Source organism: Podarcis muralis, chromosome 1, assembly GCF_964188315.1.
Source record: "Podarcis muralis chromosome 1, rPodMur119.hap1.1, whole genome shotgun sequence".
NCBI classification, from domain to species: Eukaryota; Metazoa; Chordata; class Lepidosauria; order Squamata; family Lacertidae; genus Podarcis; species Podarcis muralis.
The window spans coordinates 90744515-90762059 of NC_135655.1; the positions used below are offsets into that span (position 1 = coordinate 90744515).

The 17545-nt window shown below is 43.2% G+C and overlaps 1 protein-coding gene across 11 annotated transcripts in view; it reads right to left on the reverse strand.

Annotated features, from left to right (window-relative positions):
* The window catches only part of SEMA5B (semaphorin 5B), a 358315-nt gene that overhangs the window by 45066 nt on the left and 295704 nt on the right, over positions 1–17545 (reverse strand). For all 11 annotated transcript variants that reach the window (XM_077934877.1, XM_077934909.1, XM_077934914.1 and 8 more), the window contains one exon: positions 9505–9622. In XM_077934877.1, coding sequence (XP_077791003.1) covers positions 9505–9622 — 118 coding nt within the window. The remainder of the gene's footprint in view (positions 1–9504; positions 9623–17545) is intronic.

The following is a 17545-nucleotide window of genomic DNA, read 5'->3' on the forward strand; positions in this document are numbered from 1 at the left end:
GACCCCTGCTTTTACCTCTCAGGGGAAACAGCACCATCCACAGTTGAAGCAGCAAAGCAAAGCTAGAGGGGCACTTGCCCGCAGATCAGCTCGTCAGCTGCGACTAGTAGTTGTACATATTTATTTTTGTAGAGAGGCACTTTCTCCATCTCACAAGAGAATCAAAACACTATACCTCTTACCCGAGGCAACTCCAAAAACACACAATGAATTAGTAAGGCATTTAGGTTTACAAATCATAAGTTTCTATCTCCAACTTCTCCGCTCCTCTCTCTTTCTGGCACAGTTAAGCACTCCCTTGGCTCTTCCTATAAGCAGCCGCCACCCCCATCTCAAGACTATGAGAACTGACATGGAAGTAATTTAGGTCTGTCGTTATGCTCATCACACTGTAGTCAGAGGACTTTAAACATCTGTTGCAAAGCTTTGTTTTCACCACACTCTAATTCAGCAGTACACAAACAATAAGCACCATGGGGGAGTCTTGTGCTGAGATTTCTCCGCTCTGGATAATGCTCAGCTGGACTACTTGGCTTAGTTAGGAACATCACATATTTAAGCAAGATGAAGACAAACTGGGCAAGATTAATAGGAGAAAGATGACATGATTAAATGCTGAAGAAGCACATAATTTTCTTCTTCTCTGGCACAGAGGAGGATGCTAGGAGGGAAAGCCTTATTGCAGCCCTAACTCTCCCATCTCCTGTAATTAATCGGAGATGGTGCTGGCTGCCCATTTAAAGACTGCATTAAGAGGGGAATTTTGGGACGCGGGTGGTGCTGTGGGTTAAACCACAGAGCCTCATAGGCTTGCCGATCAGAAGGTTGGCAGTTTGAATCCCCGCGATGGGGTGAGCTCCCGTTGCTCGGTCCCTGCTCCTGCCAACCTAGCAGTTTGAAAGCACGTCAAAGTGCAAGTAGATAAATAGGTACCGCTCCGGCGGGAAGGTAAACGGCGTTTCTGTGCACTGCTCTGGTTCACCAGAAGCGGCTTAGTCATGCTGGCCACATGACCTGGAAGCGGTACGCTATAAAACGAGATGAGCGCCACAACCTCAGAGTCGGTCACAACTGGACCTAATGGTCAGGGGTCCCTTTATCTTTAAGAGGGGAATTTTAGCAAATTCACAGATCATAGGTCTTACTACTCACAGTGACAATATGCTACCTCCAGTTTCGGAGGAAGCACGCCACTGAATACCAGTTCCTGGGAGATCAGATGAGGAGGGCCATTACTTTCAGGCTCTGCTTGTGGGGTTTTCAACAACCATCTTGCTGGCCACTGTGGGAAGCAAGATTCTGGGCTAAGTGAACTCTTGGTCTGAACCAGAAGGGCTCTTTTTTTTTTGTTCTCAGCAAATAAGCAGGTCGGAATTAATAATGTAATAGAGAAGTGTCCTGTGTAATTTAGCCCTCTTCTAAACTTGTGAACTTTCATGTGTAGAGAAGCTTCTGATTTTCCTACGTTTGGGATTTTTCACCAGATTTTAGCAGGACCAATTTACTCTCCTGATTATGGACCACTCCATACCTTCTGTTATTTTTTCTAGCTTGCATTTCTTGAATTTGAAGGGATGATCAGTGCACAAGTAGCAGCAGTAGTAGTTTTGTTTTAAAGAAAAGCTTATTTACTGGTCTTTGAAATCTATTGTAATAAACGTATGACAACCTGTGCATGTCACACTTTTTCTGCAATCAAGAGAAACTGACAGGGCTTCTAGGAAGCCTTGCCAATTCCACCACTATCATTTTGCATACACACACACACCTGAAGTTTTGTGGCATGCACCTGTGGTGGTGCATGAACATGACCTTTTGAAGAAACAAAGTGCTCTTTGTCTTGGAAGGCTGTTTGGGCAAGGGAGGTGACCCAGCTGCTTCCTTGAGGCAGACAACAACCAATGAGCCTGTCTCCACAAACAAGAGAAGGAGATCCATGCATGGAAGCAGAATTTTGCCTGTATATCATTCATTGCAGGCATAGGCAAACTCGTCTCTCCAGATGTTTTGGGACTCCAGCTCCCATCATCCCTAGCTAACAGGACCAGTGGTTAGGGATGATGGGAGTTGTAGTCCCAACACATCTGGAGAGCCGAGTTTGCCTATGCCTGATTTATTGGATCAAGAACCGTCAAATGTAAATTAGGGGCACATAAATTTCAAACACCAAAATGGCGCTCCAGAGTCATTGATATATGAGCACATATGTGAGAAAGCCACTCAAAATATTACAGCAGGAGGCTTTGTAGTATACTATTTATTGGCACTATTAGAAGTACTTGTACCAATCCTGTCATGCGACTAGGTAGACAAAGCTATAGCACACCTCCAATCAATTTATTTGTGGCAAGGCAAATAAGTTACTTGTGCACATTATTACATATTTACACCATGTTTTCAATTTCTCCTAAATTCAGCAATCTGTTTTAACAAGGAGAGAAGAGACAGAGGGCTGGAATTCATGGAATGGGGTGGATTGTGGGACAGGAGGGAACACAGGACTCAGACCACCAGGTCTATCGAGCTGGGTATTGTCTACTCCCGACTAGCAGTAGCTCTTTGGGGCTTCAGGCAAAGTTTGCTCCCAGCCCTTCATGGAGATGCTGAGCACTGAACTTGGGACCTTCCTCTTGCTAAGCAGAGCTATGGCTATTCGAATCTCCATTGCGCTCACATGTTTTTCCCATCTGCAAAGAGTTTACTTGCATTCTCAAAAGTCTAGCACTGATCATTCAGCCTCCTGAGCATTCTCCACTGATGTGAACAGGGAACTGGGCTCATGCACAAGATCTGCACCAATGAGTGCAAAGCGAATCCGGATCAGGAAAACGAAAGCTTTTATAAAGATACCAAGCTACTTTGAAATATTTCGGCTTTATTTGCTTTAAGATAAGAAGCGGGGCACAGTTAAAGATGTAACTCTTAAGTCCAGATGTGTTCACTTTGATTAAAAGAAATAATTTTTTTCTTAGCTTTTATTTAGGCAAGATGCTTGCTGGGTTTTGTTTTTTTTTAAGGAGGTTTTGCTTTATGCTGGGTGCTGTTTGGAACAGACTGTTGAAGCCTGCACAGAACCTCTGATCCAGCAGAGCTGTTCTCATATACTTTGCTCAGAAATCAAGGACATAATTTGGCGTAGTGCTTTAATTAAGAAGCACAGAAAGAAAAAGAAAAAGAAAACTACCAGAGAACCCGAGAAACAATTATTGGATCGTAGCTGGCATAGAGAAAGCAACCACATTTTAATTAAACAAACATGGAAAATTTCAAAACAAATCAATTTTACATGCGGAAACCTTATTTATTACCCACCACCACCACCTTGAACAACATATGGATTATAATTCCAGCCTTCGGTTTGTAGCAATTTCTTTAGAATAAATTGTATGGATTCTGATTAAGAAAATATGCACTGATCTAGTCAGAAAACAGCCCTCCTTAGTGGCTTCTCTGTAGTTCATGCATTGCCAACCAGGTTTTTTTTTTTAAAAAAGAGTTGGGGAGAGATTTAAACACCATCTTTAATAGAATTAATTTCTGAAGCCTTGATCCAAGTAATAGAATCCTCCATTAATCACAGCTGGCTATGCCTTATATGAAGAATAAGAGCCAATTCCTGCATGCTACTCAAAGCATAAATTCCTAATGGATCTCAGAAAACTGCCTCACAGAGAAAGGATCTAAAACAAGAATAACAATTTATTTTTCAAAAAAAAAATTACACTATCACTTCAGAGATATGGAGCGTTCACTAGAAAAGCTATTTGAAAAGGTGACACACCCTTTGCTCTTCAAGTTCAACGCTTCTTGTCCAAAACCTTCGTCTTGCTGCTCCCATGGTTACAACAACCCTCCCATGTACATTCCTATATTTTCAGCCAACATCACTGCCACAGTGCAGCCTGGACTCCCAAGAGTGTCCTCTTATGACTTCCCTCCCTTAGTGTCTAATTGGAAGTAGCAGCAAAAGGGCCCTATAAAAAGAATTTATGAGGCTGCACTAATACACACATTTTCCCCTACAGGCAGAAATATTGCTTTGCTTTATCCTATTTCTCTTCACAAAATGGTACAGGAAAATGAAAAATGAGTCAAGGAAATATACTCTTCTTTTCCGGAGAGGGGAGGAAACCCCCTGTGTGCACCTCATTTTTCAGATTTGTGGTGAAAAGGAAACAGCTAAAACTTTTATTTTCTCCATGGAATTAAGAAGGCTTAATCTCACATGGTCCGAAAAAAGAAGCCCAAAGCCTGCCCCTGATTGCTTCCAGAATACAGTGGCGGGGCGGGGGGAGATGACCCAATATAAGAATTGGGGTGATAAAGTTACTTCTGGATAGCCTAAAGAATGGGTGTCACCTTCCAGATGTCGTTGGGTTCCAGCTCCCAAAAAAGCACAGTCAAGCACAGGCAATTGTCAATATGATATGAAAACCTTCATTGTGTGTGTCGGCAGGGTTAGGGGGTGGACTGGAGCAAAAGCTAGTTAAATAAGGAACTACTAGCAAGAAATGCAAGCTACTAAGAATATTAACACATCTGTTCCTCTTATTTTCTCCCCTCTCACTCACCCCTGCTGGGGACGTGGATGGGAGGATGACTATACTACATCCTGCCATTATTTACTCCACGGTACCGTAGTTGTCTCCTGTTACCTTACCTTAGAGCAGCAGGTAGCAGACTTTGACAGAGTGAACCTGTATAATTAAAAAACAGCAGCAGCAACAACTCAAAAAGTCTCCTCAAGTGTAACATTAAGACACAATAGACAGGCTCTTTTTCCTGGCAGCATTAGTGTATGCCTTCAACCTAAAGGCAAGCAGCTCATAGGAAGAGAGTGGGCTCACTGCCACAGCAGATTACAGAAATGTAAATTTCTTGCAGAAAGATTAGGTTACACCATTGAGCTTCCCACTGATTCTTGGCACAAGTGATGGAGCATAGTGCTTCCCTTACTGCATGGAGGACATGGGGCTAGCATAGCTTGCCACTCTTCATTCTTGCCCAGTGTAGATAAGACAGGGCATGTCAAAGTACATGTATAACATGTGGCTTGGCCCTGGAAGAAGGGGTAGAAGGGCAAGAGAAAACTATTCTTTTGTATCAGCCTGAAGTGCCTAGGAAGGCCTTTCTAACACCTGGAGAACCACTGACATAAAGTTAGCGGCCGCTAACTTTTGATACCACAACCAAGAGTGAAAACTCATGTAGAAGTTGTGAGTTTTCTGACTGTGACACAATGTCCCACCTCATTTGTTTTGCAGAGGACCTAAGTGGATGACCAGAGAAGACTCTCAAGGCACAGTACACAGGGAGACTGCTGAAGCTGAACTGGTGTGGCTCTGTGGACTCCCTCAACGGAGAAGACCTGGGAGCCCCACATATGCTGCTCTGAGTTCTTCGGAGAAAAAGGAGGGAAGAAGTGTAATAAATGAGTCATCATTACCCAAGCTGAAAGCCTAAAGTGCACTGGAGTCGCAGGAGTCTTGCAGGGGAAGACCGTACTGGAGAGAACGTGCTACACCCAGCAGCCCTTTGCTTCCCTTTACACAACAGTCAGGCTGGCCATGTGCCCTGCATACACCTCCAAGTTACAACCATAACAACAAACTTCAGCAGCTGCTATACCACCCAGACTTCCCCTTCCTTTGACCACAGTCTTCCTTACAGAAGCATTAAGTAATTCGCCACCTGCTGATGGTTAAAGCGATAGCCACATACGGTGCACATCAGCACTGTTCAATTAAGTCATAATGTGCTTTGAAGTGATCCATGAAGACTGCCAGTTGGTGTGTTAATGGCTGCTTAAGGTGCCTTTACGGCTGCTGCCCAGGCTGTGCAATGTAAAGGGGGAAGCAAGGGGAGCTGCATTAAGATGGCCCTAATTGGAATGAATGCTGTGGCCTGTATTGCTGCATCACGCGCGCACGACTATGACTGCTGTAGGGCCTTTAATAACCTACTGTCCCATCTCCCCCTCCCCTGTATGTCATCTCCCCAGCCCCTGTATGTCAACAGGTTCCCCATTCCTCCTCTGCACTGTTAAGAGGTAAGAAAAAGATAGCACTAGTGACATGTTTGATGCACAAGGCTTGTAAGAGATGTGCATTACTGTTTCTCTTCTTCTTCTTCTTCTTCTTCTTCTTCTTCTTCTTCTTCTTCTTCTTCATCATCATCAATAATTTTATTTATACCCTGCCCTCCCGGGCCAAAATCGGGCTCAGAGCAGCTAACATCAAATATATAACATATTAACATAAAACCAGGCAATCAATTAAAATACATCCTAAAATCAAATCAGAATCAAAGTGAAATCCAGTCAGATGGCAACCCGCAAATTAGGGTTGGGGACCTTAAATGCTCACTGGCCTGTTTGCTCACTGGCCATCTTACATGAGCCTGTGAGAAAAGTTGGGGGCCACTTTCATGCAAGTTCTTATAAGGAGAGAGGGGGAGTCAGACTAGACCCCAACCAAAGGCCAGGCTGAACAGCTCCATCTTGCAGGCCCTGCAGAAAGATGCCAGATCCTGCAGGGCCATGGTCTCTTGTGGCAGAGCATTCCACCAGGTTGGGGCCACGGCCGAAAAGGCCTCGGCTCTGGTTGAGGCCAGTCGAATCTCCTTGAGGTGCGGGACCTCCAAGATGTTATTATTTGTGGACCATAAGGTCCTCCGTGGGGCATACCAGGAGAGGCAATCCAATAGGTACGAGGGTCCTAGGCTGTATATGCAACTTACATTTGAAAGCCACTCACGATTATACACCTGACTCATACATCGCCTTTCCGGCATAAGCTTTCTGTTGATCCAGTCCCACACACTTTGGTAACCTATCAGAATAGTCAGTGTCATACGAAAGAAGGCAACAACAGCACCATGACTAGTGGACTGTGAGGCCCAAGTCTGGGGCCCTGCACACCTTGGGGTGTCCCACAGTCACTGGCAGATGACAGTGTGGTGGGAAACTGGAGTATTGTTAGCTCTTGGGTAGTTATTCTGAGGCTGATGTCTGTCAGTCACTGCAATTTCCCTTTTTCTTCCTTTAAGCAAACCAACAACAACATTCAGTTGGGTATGCAATCAGGGAAGCACTGGCAGAGCTTCCGGTGCACCAAACATCATCTTTTCCCACACTGTAGTGAAATGAAGGTGATGTGTAGCTCTGGGGGTGTTGGGAGTGGCTGAAGCTGCAGCACTTCACTGGGCAGAACATAAAGCTGAATGTTTTGTTTTGTTTTTTTAAGAGATAATAATACAAGGATCCCTGTTCTTCCTTGCTATGGCCTTGTGAAGTGGGAGGAGAGGAACAAAGTGACCAAAGTAGCAGGGGAGGAGGAGAAAGCAGGTGGAATGGCAGTGTGGGAAAGCAGGATCAGGATAGTGGCCAGGACAGCACAGCAGAGCTCCTGAACAAAGAAGCCATGTGGCAAGCGTAAGCTATGGAACTCTCTCCTCCAGGAGGCAGTGATGGCCCAATAAGTTAATCCATAGCTACAAGCCATGATGCTTTTGCCTCTGTGGTCAGAGGCGGTGTGATTCTGAATACCCGTTGCTGGAAACCACAGGAGGGGAGACTGCTCTTGTGCTCAGGTCCTGCTTGTGGGTTTGGCCACTGTCTTCTTTTTATGTTTTTTAAGGCACTTTTATGTTCTTATGAGTACAATGACAGGGCTGCTACACTTCACACCAGCACAACCGACCTCTGGCATCAGATGGTAGCCATGGTAATGGAGGAAAACACAAGATCACAAGCATCCAGCATCATTTCCCCACATCAGGGAGGTGTGAAAACAGACTGTAGGGAAGGGTTGCGCATTTTAAAGAAGAGAAACGTATGAACTAAGCTATAATCATTCACTGCCTGATGTGGCAAGAGCACAATTTCTTGAGCCAGTGATGCTCTAGGATTCCTCTCTCCAAGATATGGTGCACAATAACAACTAAACTTCTAAATCGTCTGCATATTAACCATAAACCTTCCCATCCCTGGTGTCATTTCTAAAACTCAAAGGAGTCATGAGGAGCCATTTTCAGCAGTTTTCAAAGACCTTGAAACAATGATAGTGAGAGGAGCTGGAAGGCTCCCCACGTGGCCAGGCCAGACATTTTCCAAGTAGAGGATTAACACTTCACACACCTATCAACAGGCAGAGGCATTAAGCTGAAGGAGATAACAGCATGTGCAGTCAAGAAGCACTATATCCCAAGAACAGCACAGGAAGGTTATAAACAGGCAATCCCTTAAAACCAGCTTTGGCGGGGTGGGGAAAATAAAACGAAAGCTTGCCAAGTAGAGGATGGATTGAAGGAATGACTAATGCTCTCTAGGGGAAAAAATGAGCTTGGGAACCAAGAATGATAAGAAGAATAAACATCCCAGCATTGCAACTTAAAATCTAACTGGCATGATGCAGATATAACCCTCTGCGACCTTAGCTATATATTGCCTCAGTGTGCTAAGCTGCATCATGGCAGAAAGTAACATTATTAAAAAGGGGGGAGTGCATTTGGGTAAGCCTACGTGCACCTCCCTTCTACCTTGGAGATCTGGTTCAAGGTACAAACCATGCGAACGCATTTCTTCACAATGGCTTTGCCATCTCAACACTTCATCTAAATTTCAAATGACTAAGCCACAGATAGCCAACATGGTGCCCTCTAGATGTTGTTGAACTACAACTGCCATCAGCCCCAGCTAGCTTGGCTAATGATGATAAAGGATGGGAGTTGAACACATCTGGAAGACACCACTTTGGCTACCCTTCAGCAAGACTGCCATGCAAAAATTGCTACCATTGCATAAACAGCAGCTGCAGATACATTTAAAGCAGTGTACACTTTCCCCAAAGAATCATGGGAACTGCAGTTTACCCCTCACAGAGCTACAATTCCCAGCACCCTTAACAAACCAAAGTGACAGGATTCTTTGGGGGGAAATAATGTACTTTAAATATACAGGGTGTGTGCAGCCATAATCCATTTTCATACCTTTAGCCTTACATCAATTGCAGTTCCCAGGAGAGGGGGTGCCATGATATATGGATGAGTGGTTGAGAAAGAAATCATACAAACCATGGTAGTATTAATTTGTTGCCCCCGCCCCACACCATGGGAATCATGCATATCAGACAGGCAACAGGGCTTCCCTCCATACCTGTGCCATCAAACCTCATTAAAGTGTGCCCTTGGAACACATTGAGACATCAGCTGCCTGGCCCGCACATTTACAAACTTCACCACTGCAGTGTGGGAAATAACTTCATAGATTTCTTTATTCTTACATTTATATTCCACCTTTCTTCCATTGTGGAACTCCAGGAAGCCTCCCAACCTGTAGGTCTCCCAGCCTGGCACTGATCTGATTCAAACCAGTTTAGCTTCCTCGAGGCGGTGGTCTCATGTGCCTTCACCACATCCTGAGGTGTGCAGCAACTGTTCAAATTTATCAACCCCAAATAGCATTTGTCATACATTTATCCATTACTGGTTTAACCCTCCACTTACAGGACACTCGGTAATATTCTGACTCCACAGGCTCATATTGGAGCTGTCCTCAATGGTGGTGCAACGCTTCTGCTTCCTATCCCAGCCGCAGTATGGGTCCCTTGCTCCCAGGCACTCACTGTGTATGGGAAGAGAAAAAATATAAGCGACGTTTCACAGATGGAAACTTAAAAAAATCAGTTACTGAAGTACAGAGCTTCTGTGCGACAGCTGTCAACTCTGCAAGGAAGGTTGATGATGAACAAAATAACAAGGTGATGACAACTCCCTCTCCCCCAAAAAATATCACTCACACAAATCAAGGATTAAAAGCCCATTTACTCTCTTCCAAGGCCCGGTAGATGACAAAGAATTGCTTTGCAAATGTAGTCAAAGAACACTTGTCCTTGCAAATAATGATGCATTCGTTCATTCTCTTACAAAGAACCTTTTGTGACAATGTTTTTTGAAACAACTTGTAGGGGTTAGACAAGCAGAAAGAGCAAGAGAGCCAATATTAAAGGTTATTAGCTTTGGCGTTTAAAACAAGAACAACAATGGCAGCACTTTTAATCATGATCTCATGCCGCCAACCTGAAACAGACACAGTTAGTGTTACTCAGAAGTCTTTTTTGGTGGTGCTCAACAATGGATGCATTCATTTTTATGTTCATATAGTCTGCGTATGCAGTCCCTTTCTGTGATTCATTAAAGGAAAATAACTGTTAATACTTTCAAAATACAGTAAAGGTCAAAGATCAAACTCAAGGTTATTTAGGAAAGTGATGTCAGCAACCCTTCTACTCTGGAAGTATCACTTCTGACAGTGAGTAACGGAGCACACATGCTGCTAAACGCAACTTGCTACTTGACTTAGCTTCAGGAAATTCAGAACTTGCATTTAGCATCACTTGTGAATATACCCTTGTCTAGTTTAGCCTTTCCTTTAGGTCATTATACGTTTTCACTTACAAAACCAAAAGTGGCTAAACCAGGCCATATGAAAATAGAAACAGGGCTACACTTTAAATATGAAAAGCTGTGTGGCTTTCCTTATTTAGACTTCCTGTAAATAGGCAAGGAAGGGACTTAGGTCATACATGCAGAGAACAAAGAGTCACAGTCTAGCTTTATCTTCTGGTTATTTATCTGTAGTTCTCCCTGTGGCAGATAATCTTGTTTGTTTGCACAAAGCCTGCCCTACCATTAGGCAGGGTGAGATGGCTGTCTTAGGCAGTGGACTCTGGGAAGAATGGCTTTGAAGGATAGGGCTACAAGGGCCCCACTGTCTGTCCTGCACCATCAAAGCTGCCCTTTGGATTCTGTCCATCATCAGTGTTTACGTAAGATTCTGGCTGACTTCTGTTCAACAAATGCTCACCTGGGGTGGGAAATGTATACTCCCATTTGCCTCAGGCAGCAAAATGTCTGGGGCCAGCCTTGTATTCTCCTGCCCCTCCCCAAACGCTAAGGACAGCTCATTCTGAGAGAGAGAGAAAAAGAGGTATCCAACTATAGACAACAGGATGTCCTTCCCTATGGATATGACTTTAATCCCTTCCAGCTTTCTCTGCTTATTGGAACGATGCCTCCACGTTTTGAACAGGCAGAGCTAGCCTGCTTTTCACATAGTAGGGTGTAACATGTAGCCAAAGTGAGAAACAAATGCAAATGGACATTAGAAAGGGCCTGTAACTATGTTTTTTTGGCTGATCCTTTGCAATCATGCAATCAGCTGCTTCAGTCCTTTCCCAAAGCCTCAGCAATGTCAATTAAGCCTGTGGCATTAAACCAAGGTGAGGGCGGGGGCACATCCAATTCAGGCAAAAGAAGGGAAATGAGAGATTTATTCCAAGCCAAGACATCAGTATGATAAGTGAAACACCCACCCCTCCCCAAAATCAAATGAAATGAGATGTGAAGTATTCACATCCAGAAATCTTTGAAATCCCATTAGTTGGTAATCAGCTACAAATGAAAAAGCGTGTCCCTTAAGCAGAGCTGAACAAAGTCGGATGCAGTACCAGCAGCCTATACTGATTCCAAAGCAATTTGCCCCAGAGCAAACATTAGATTCCTTTCTGCTGCCAGGTGTAGGAATGGTTTTTATTATTATTTACTAGTCTCCAATCTGCTCTTCCTCCACAGAAGGACGTCTGCCTTGTGATTTAGGCATAGGCATATGATAGCAACATCTCTCTTGGCTGTTTTAAATAAAAGATTCTGGGCGAGATGCAATGATGCTCTATTATGCTTCCCTAGAAGGGAAACTTTTAAAACAAAAACACAACTATCGGAAGAGGTGAAGAGAAACGGTAATTGTGGTGCAGCTCATACCAGACAAAACATGCCAAGAGCTAAGTCATGGTGTAGGAACACAACCATGGGAGTTGCTGGCACAAGGACACTACAGAGAAAATTGTGCAGTGGGTTTGTTTGTTTTTAATCTGAGTAGAGAACAATACCTTACTGCTCTAATCCACTGAGAGGAGCTGCCAGCCCCTCCCCCAAACTGTCAGTGGGCGTTAAATAAATAAATAAATAAATAAATAACAGCAGTTATTCAGAAAAGGAAACGGGGAAGGGTTTTGTGAAGTCGTTGAGTAGACAGATGGAGGGGGGGGGGGAGAGAAGCAGCTGAGACATATGGCCTTGGAGCTCAAGGTAGCCTGAACATTCCAGGGCAGAATTAAATGGTTCCTAGAGATGAGAAGAATGACGATCAGTGAAGGGGGGGGGGGGAGAGAATTCTACATCGAAGTCCCCACTTTGACCTTCAAGATTCTGAAACCAAACTCATTTGGAGTGCCTCCCATTTAAAAAGCGGAGCTGAGCACAAGATGAGCATGAGATATATAGGATGTGTACTAAGTTATCTCCATGCAGTCCATTTTTCAAACTATTATATATTTGTTTGCAGAATTTCACATCTACTATGTTTTTAATGTTTTGGGTTTTTTTTACAAAAAATAACCATTTGGGAGCAACTAAGAGACAGGAAAAAGGGATAACAACACATTTAACTACCGAAGCACCCCAAAGCAAAATCAAATGATTCACAAACATATTCTTTTTTGCTTCCATTTTCCCCAACAAGATGTATTAACATAGGGGGGAAGAATAGTATAATGGGAAAAGCTGGGGCTCTCTGGATGTTGTTGGACTACAACTCCCATCATCTGTGACCACTGAACAGGCTGGCTGGGGCTGATGTGAGTTGGAGTCCAATGATACATGGAAAGCTACAGGTTCCCCCCACTGTTCTTTTATAGAGTCAGTAGTTGTGTATTTACAAAGGCACAAGTCTGGAGTATGGAAGAACTGATGGGCCATCATGGCTGAGTGGTTAGGCTCAAACGTGTCCCAAATGGAAAGTGGCAAGGACCAACATGAAAGGCATTCTATTTGTGGTGAATGTACTAGGCTTCATATTTCGTGGCCATCAGCATGCACAGTGCAGAAAAAGTAGGGTAGGGTGGGCAGAGAATGACAAACAGTAGTCCCAGCTGAAATGGCACAGTAGTTCAGAAATAACTACTGTTATTAAAAATAAATTAATTATTTTTAATTTACTAATTCCCAAACAAGGAAAAATATTCTTTACAAAAGCATACTCAGGTGTTAGACTTCATCATTCCTGACTACTGGGGCCATGCTATCTGGGGCAAATGGGAGTATACATCTGGAGTGCCACAGATTCCCCAACCCCTGGTGAGAAGATGCATATAAGTATCACAGCAAGCACCAACTTATTGCACAAGAGGAAATGCCTCTTACAAAATTTATCCATATTTAAATTCAAAATGTTTTAGTATCTGGGGACTAATTAATAGCAGGCACCTTTTTAAGTCCACTGAAGTGTTTCGAATCAATTCCTCTAACTGGTTAAGCAACCCAACTTTGCAGCCTAACTCAAGGCAGACTAAAATAATTACATCTAAATCTTTGCATTATCTAAAATTAGATCATCCCAATTCAGCATTCAAGACACAGCAAGCCAACATATCAATCCATGACTCCCGGGGCATCTCAATAACCTGGCAACAACCACATTCATGCAAGCTGTGTGCTAATCATCTTAATTTTGGACTCATAAAAGATTCAGTTTAGGTTTCAGCCTTCCAGCTCAATGATCCATTTCTTTCCAAAATGGCCCTTGATGCTGATCAGGTTCCATACTCCTTAAACAAAATTTTCCAGGAATGAAGGCAAGATGGGGTGATTATAATTATTCATTACACTAATGCAATCTAAGGTATTTGTTTATTTTACAACAAAACACAAGCTGAATGGATTTTTTAAAAATCGTTTCTATTTTGCCTACGCTGCATCGTTGTCAGCATTCCACAGGCTGCAATGTATCCTGCTCAGGTACAGAGACTACTTTGCTGACACTTCAACCGCATGCATTATGTCTCTAACATGGCAGCAAGGTGGGGGGGTGGGGACTGAAGAATCTGGATAATGCACTTAATGAATTATAGCAGGTCAGTCCAAGGCCTCTGTCATTAGTTTACAACTTTAAGGGATTTGCAGGGTAAGACTGCAGGGCAAGAAACTAGGCAGGTGGTTATTTTCCTGCATGCATCCCAAAGAGAAGGCATCTCCACATAGGGTGGAGAGACTCCTGCCAGGAACCCTAGACTGCCAATCAGTGTAGACAACGCCAAGCTAAATGGACCAATGGTCATTAATGGCATTTTTAAAAATGTGGAGAGTTTTGTTGTTGTTTTTTAAAGAAAAATGTTACTAGTAGCTGCAGCAGGAACTTAGGGAAGAGGGTTTAACACTCTCCGCCGCCTCCCATCATGATCCCATGGTCTTGAATATTGCCCAGCTGAAGCAGCTATTTGCAGAGAGGAGACTTCCCTCCAGATACAAATGGCAATTATAGGAGCACAATTTTCATTAGGAGGGGAAAGGGTTAAACTCGCCCCTCTTCACCCCTCAGGGTCCTGCTGCTGTTAAACACCCCCCTGCCCATGGCTATTTCATTTGTAAACAAAGCTTCAAGTTAATCATATTCACGCAATTAGCGTCACATCTAGTTTGACCCTTAGTTTTCCACATTTAAGCAACTTTGACAAGGAGAAATATTCAACTGCGCAATCCCTCTCTTGGAGTAAGAAACTGTACACTCTGCCAAAAGCTGAACTACATGACTGTGCTGCTTGTGTATCTTGGCACTAAAAAGAACATTTTAATTGCAATTTCTCCCTCTGTCTCTGATCTCTTTCAATCCACCTTCCTCTCATTTATGATTTCTGTATGCATAGCCCCGCTAGATGTTAATACCTGAGGCCAGAAATTGATTATAAAATGCAGCATTAACCAGCACTGTTGCCATAAGAATCTACTGCAAACTTCAGAACAGGTTAAGCACACGGTAGATGTAAAATAAGTTCCGTTGCAGTAACACTGGAGTACAGGGCAAAAGCCAAGATCTATAGGTGTTTGGGATCACTTTCCATGAAAGGTTTTCTAAGGGTGTAGCAGCTGAACACCATTAAAGAACTGTTTAGGTCTCAGGGTCACATGAAATAAAATATTTTCTAACTTCAAGAGAAGTTGACTGCTGGAATGTTGCCCTGGGAAGTTATAGGAGGAGACTGGGATCTGTTGGGGATTTTCAGGTTTTAGTACAGTTCTAAGGCATCATTTCAACCAGACAACCCACTGGAGGCGTTTTCAACATTCATTACACGTTCTATGAAACTCTCCTTTGGTGGAGATGATCACTGTGGCACTTGCATGCAATTCAGCAAATATTCAAAGTAATAAAGGCAACTGTTCAATTGAATGTTCCCTTCTCAAGGATGCTCCCATTATCTGTACCAGGGGCTTCCTATGGAATTAAAACAGCCTAAGCTAAATCTTGGTCAGTTTCATCCAAGCCTATGTGACTGTAGGCAAGTGAAGGGCAGAGTGAAGGTGGGATTTTCCAGTCACATGGAGTGTGAGGTAGTGCTTACTGAAAATAAGTAAAGGGACTCTGCTGGATGGGGGAGCTTTTCTGAGGTTGGTTGGGCAAGGTCATTTATTGTCCTACCCAAGAGCATCCAGGAGCCCTAAAAATGTTGTCTTTGGAGACTTCAACCAATGTTCTTCTAGTGTCAAAGACTTCCACAAAAGAACAGATGCAACTTCTCGTGTGTGTGTGTGTGTGTGTGTGTGTGAGAGAGAGAGAGAGAGAGAGAGAGAGAGAGAGAGAGAGAGAGAGAGAGACTTCCTTACAGAGGACTAAGAAGCAAGTTTGATCTAGCAGACAGTCTGGACTTTTCCAACTGTGAGGGGTGTGAAGATGAATTTTTGATGTAAGCAATCTGAACTTTGCCACAAACTTTGGGCTTCTGTAAATGGAGGATGTTCCTATCCATGTAGAGAGCAACATTCTTCTTCTTTGATGATCACAACACCTTTGGTAAAGGCTGTTCTCCAACTGGAGCTCTTGCAGGCCAGTGTTTCCCAATTGTCGGTGTTTATACTACATTTTTTTAAGATTTGCCTTGTGAGGGTCTTTAAACCTCTTTTGTTGTCAACCAGCATTACACTTTGAATTTTTAAGTCGAAATGGAGTAGTTGCTTTGGAAGACGATAATCAGGCATCTGTACAACATGACCAATCCAACGAATTCGATGTTGAATCATTGCTTTGACACTGGTGATCTTTGCTTCTTCCAATACACTGGCATTAGTTTGCCCGTCTTCCCATGTGGTATGTACTTTTCCCCCCGGAGACACCACTGATGGAATATTTCAAGCAGCTGGAGGTGGCGTTTATAAGTGGTCCATGTTTCACAAGCATACAATAAGGTTGGTAGTACAATAGTTTTGTAAACAAGCATTTTGGTTTCCCTGTGAATGTCCTGGTCCTCAAACACTCTGCACTTCAATCTGAAGAAAGATGCACTCGCAGAGCTCAGGTGATGCTGGATTCCAGCATCAATGTCAGCCCTTGTGGAAGGATAACAGCTCAGGTAGGAGAAGTGATCAACGTAGAGACAATTCAAACCTGGATCCTGGCAGAGAATAATTCTACAGAAAGAACTTTTATTTGATGTGCGACACTAAAAAACAGTTCCATTTCAATATCAATTTGAAAAAGGTAATTCTGTGGAGAACCCAATATGGAGAAGGCAATCTGGCGTGGAGAAGGCCAGTGGAACTGAGAAGATCAAGACCAATTGGGAAAAGGGTAACAATTCAGAAAGGACTTAAAACAGCAGAATCCAAAGAGACATGTGACTGCAGCATTCACTGTGTGAGTATATCCCACAGTTTGTGTGTATGAATGAAAGAAAGAAAGGATAGTCAGCCTAGGTAGGATAATTCACAATACATTTGGTTGTGTTTAGGCCGATGATGCTAGGGTTATTCCAGAAACTATTAGCTGTGGTATATTCATTGGGAATCCAAGAAAAAGCCACCCTGAACGCATTTTAACAGATGGGATTTATTCTGACAGGGCATTAACGTCAATAGGCTTTCACTTCTAAGTTCATTGCTTTGCAATAAATGTCTTATCTGATGCCTAATAGAATACACCCCAAACACTCCATTTATAAACAATTCAATTCATCTCTCTAATACAAGAGTTATTTTGCCTCTCACTCCTTATTCTTAGCCACAGAAGACATTTGCATGAAAATAGGATCTAGGCTCCTTAGGAGTTTCCCTGCCATCTGCTGCTATGACTCTATCCTCACTCATTGTTTTAATTTGTGAAGTCACGAGTGTGGATGAAAGCAGAAGGTACAGTTTGAGATAAGTGTGGGAATAAGCACACAGAACAAAAGTGACAACCTTAGTGAAATTAATGTAGCAAAAGACTTCTTAAGCACAGGGCTATGCTGTGCGATTTCCAAGGGTATATCCAGATGGCTCTCATTTTGGAAACTGAAAATTGCTTCAGAGTTCCCAGCCCTGGCATACAGGATACACTGGCGCATGCTCTTCCACCCTGGTCCACACAGTTTCTTTGTGGCCACTGCAGAACCAATGAAAAAAGGGAAGTCGGAAGAATCAATTCATTAAACCTATAACAATGATGCTCTGTGGGGAG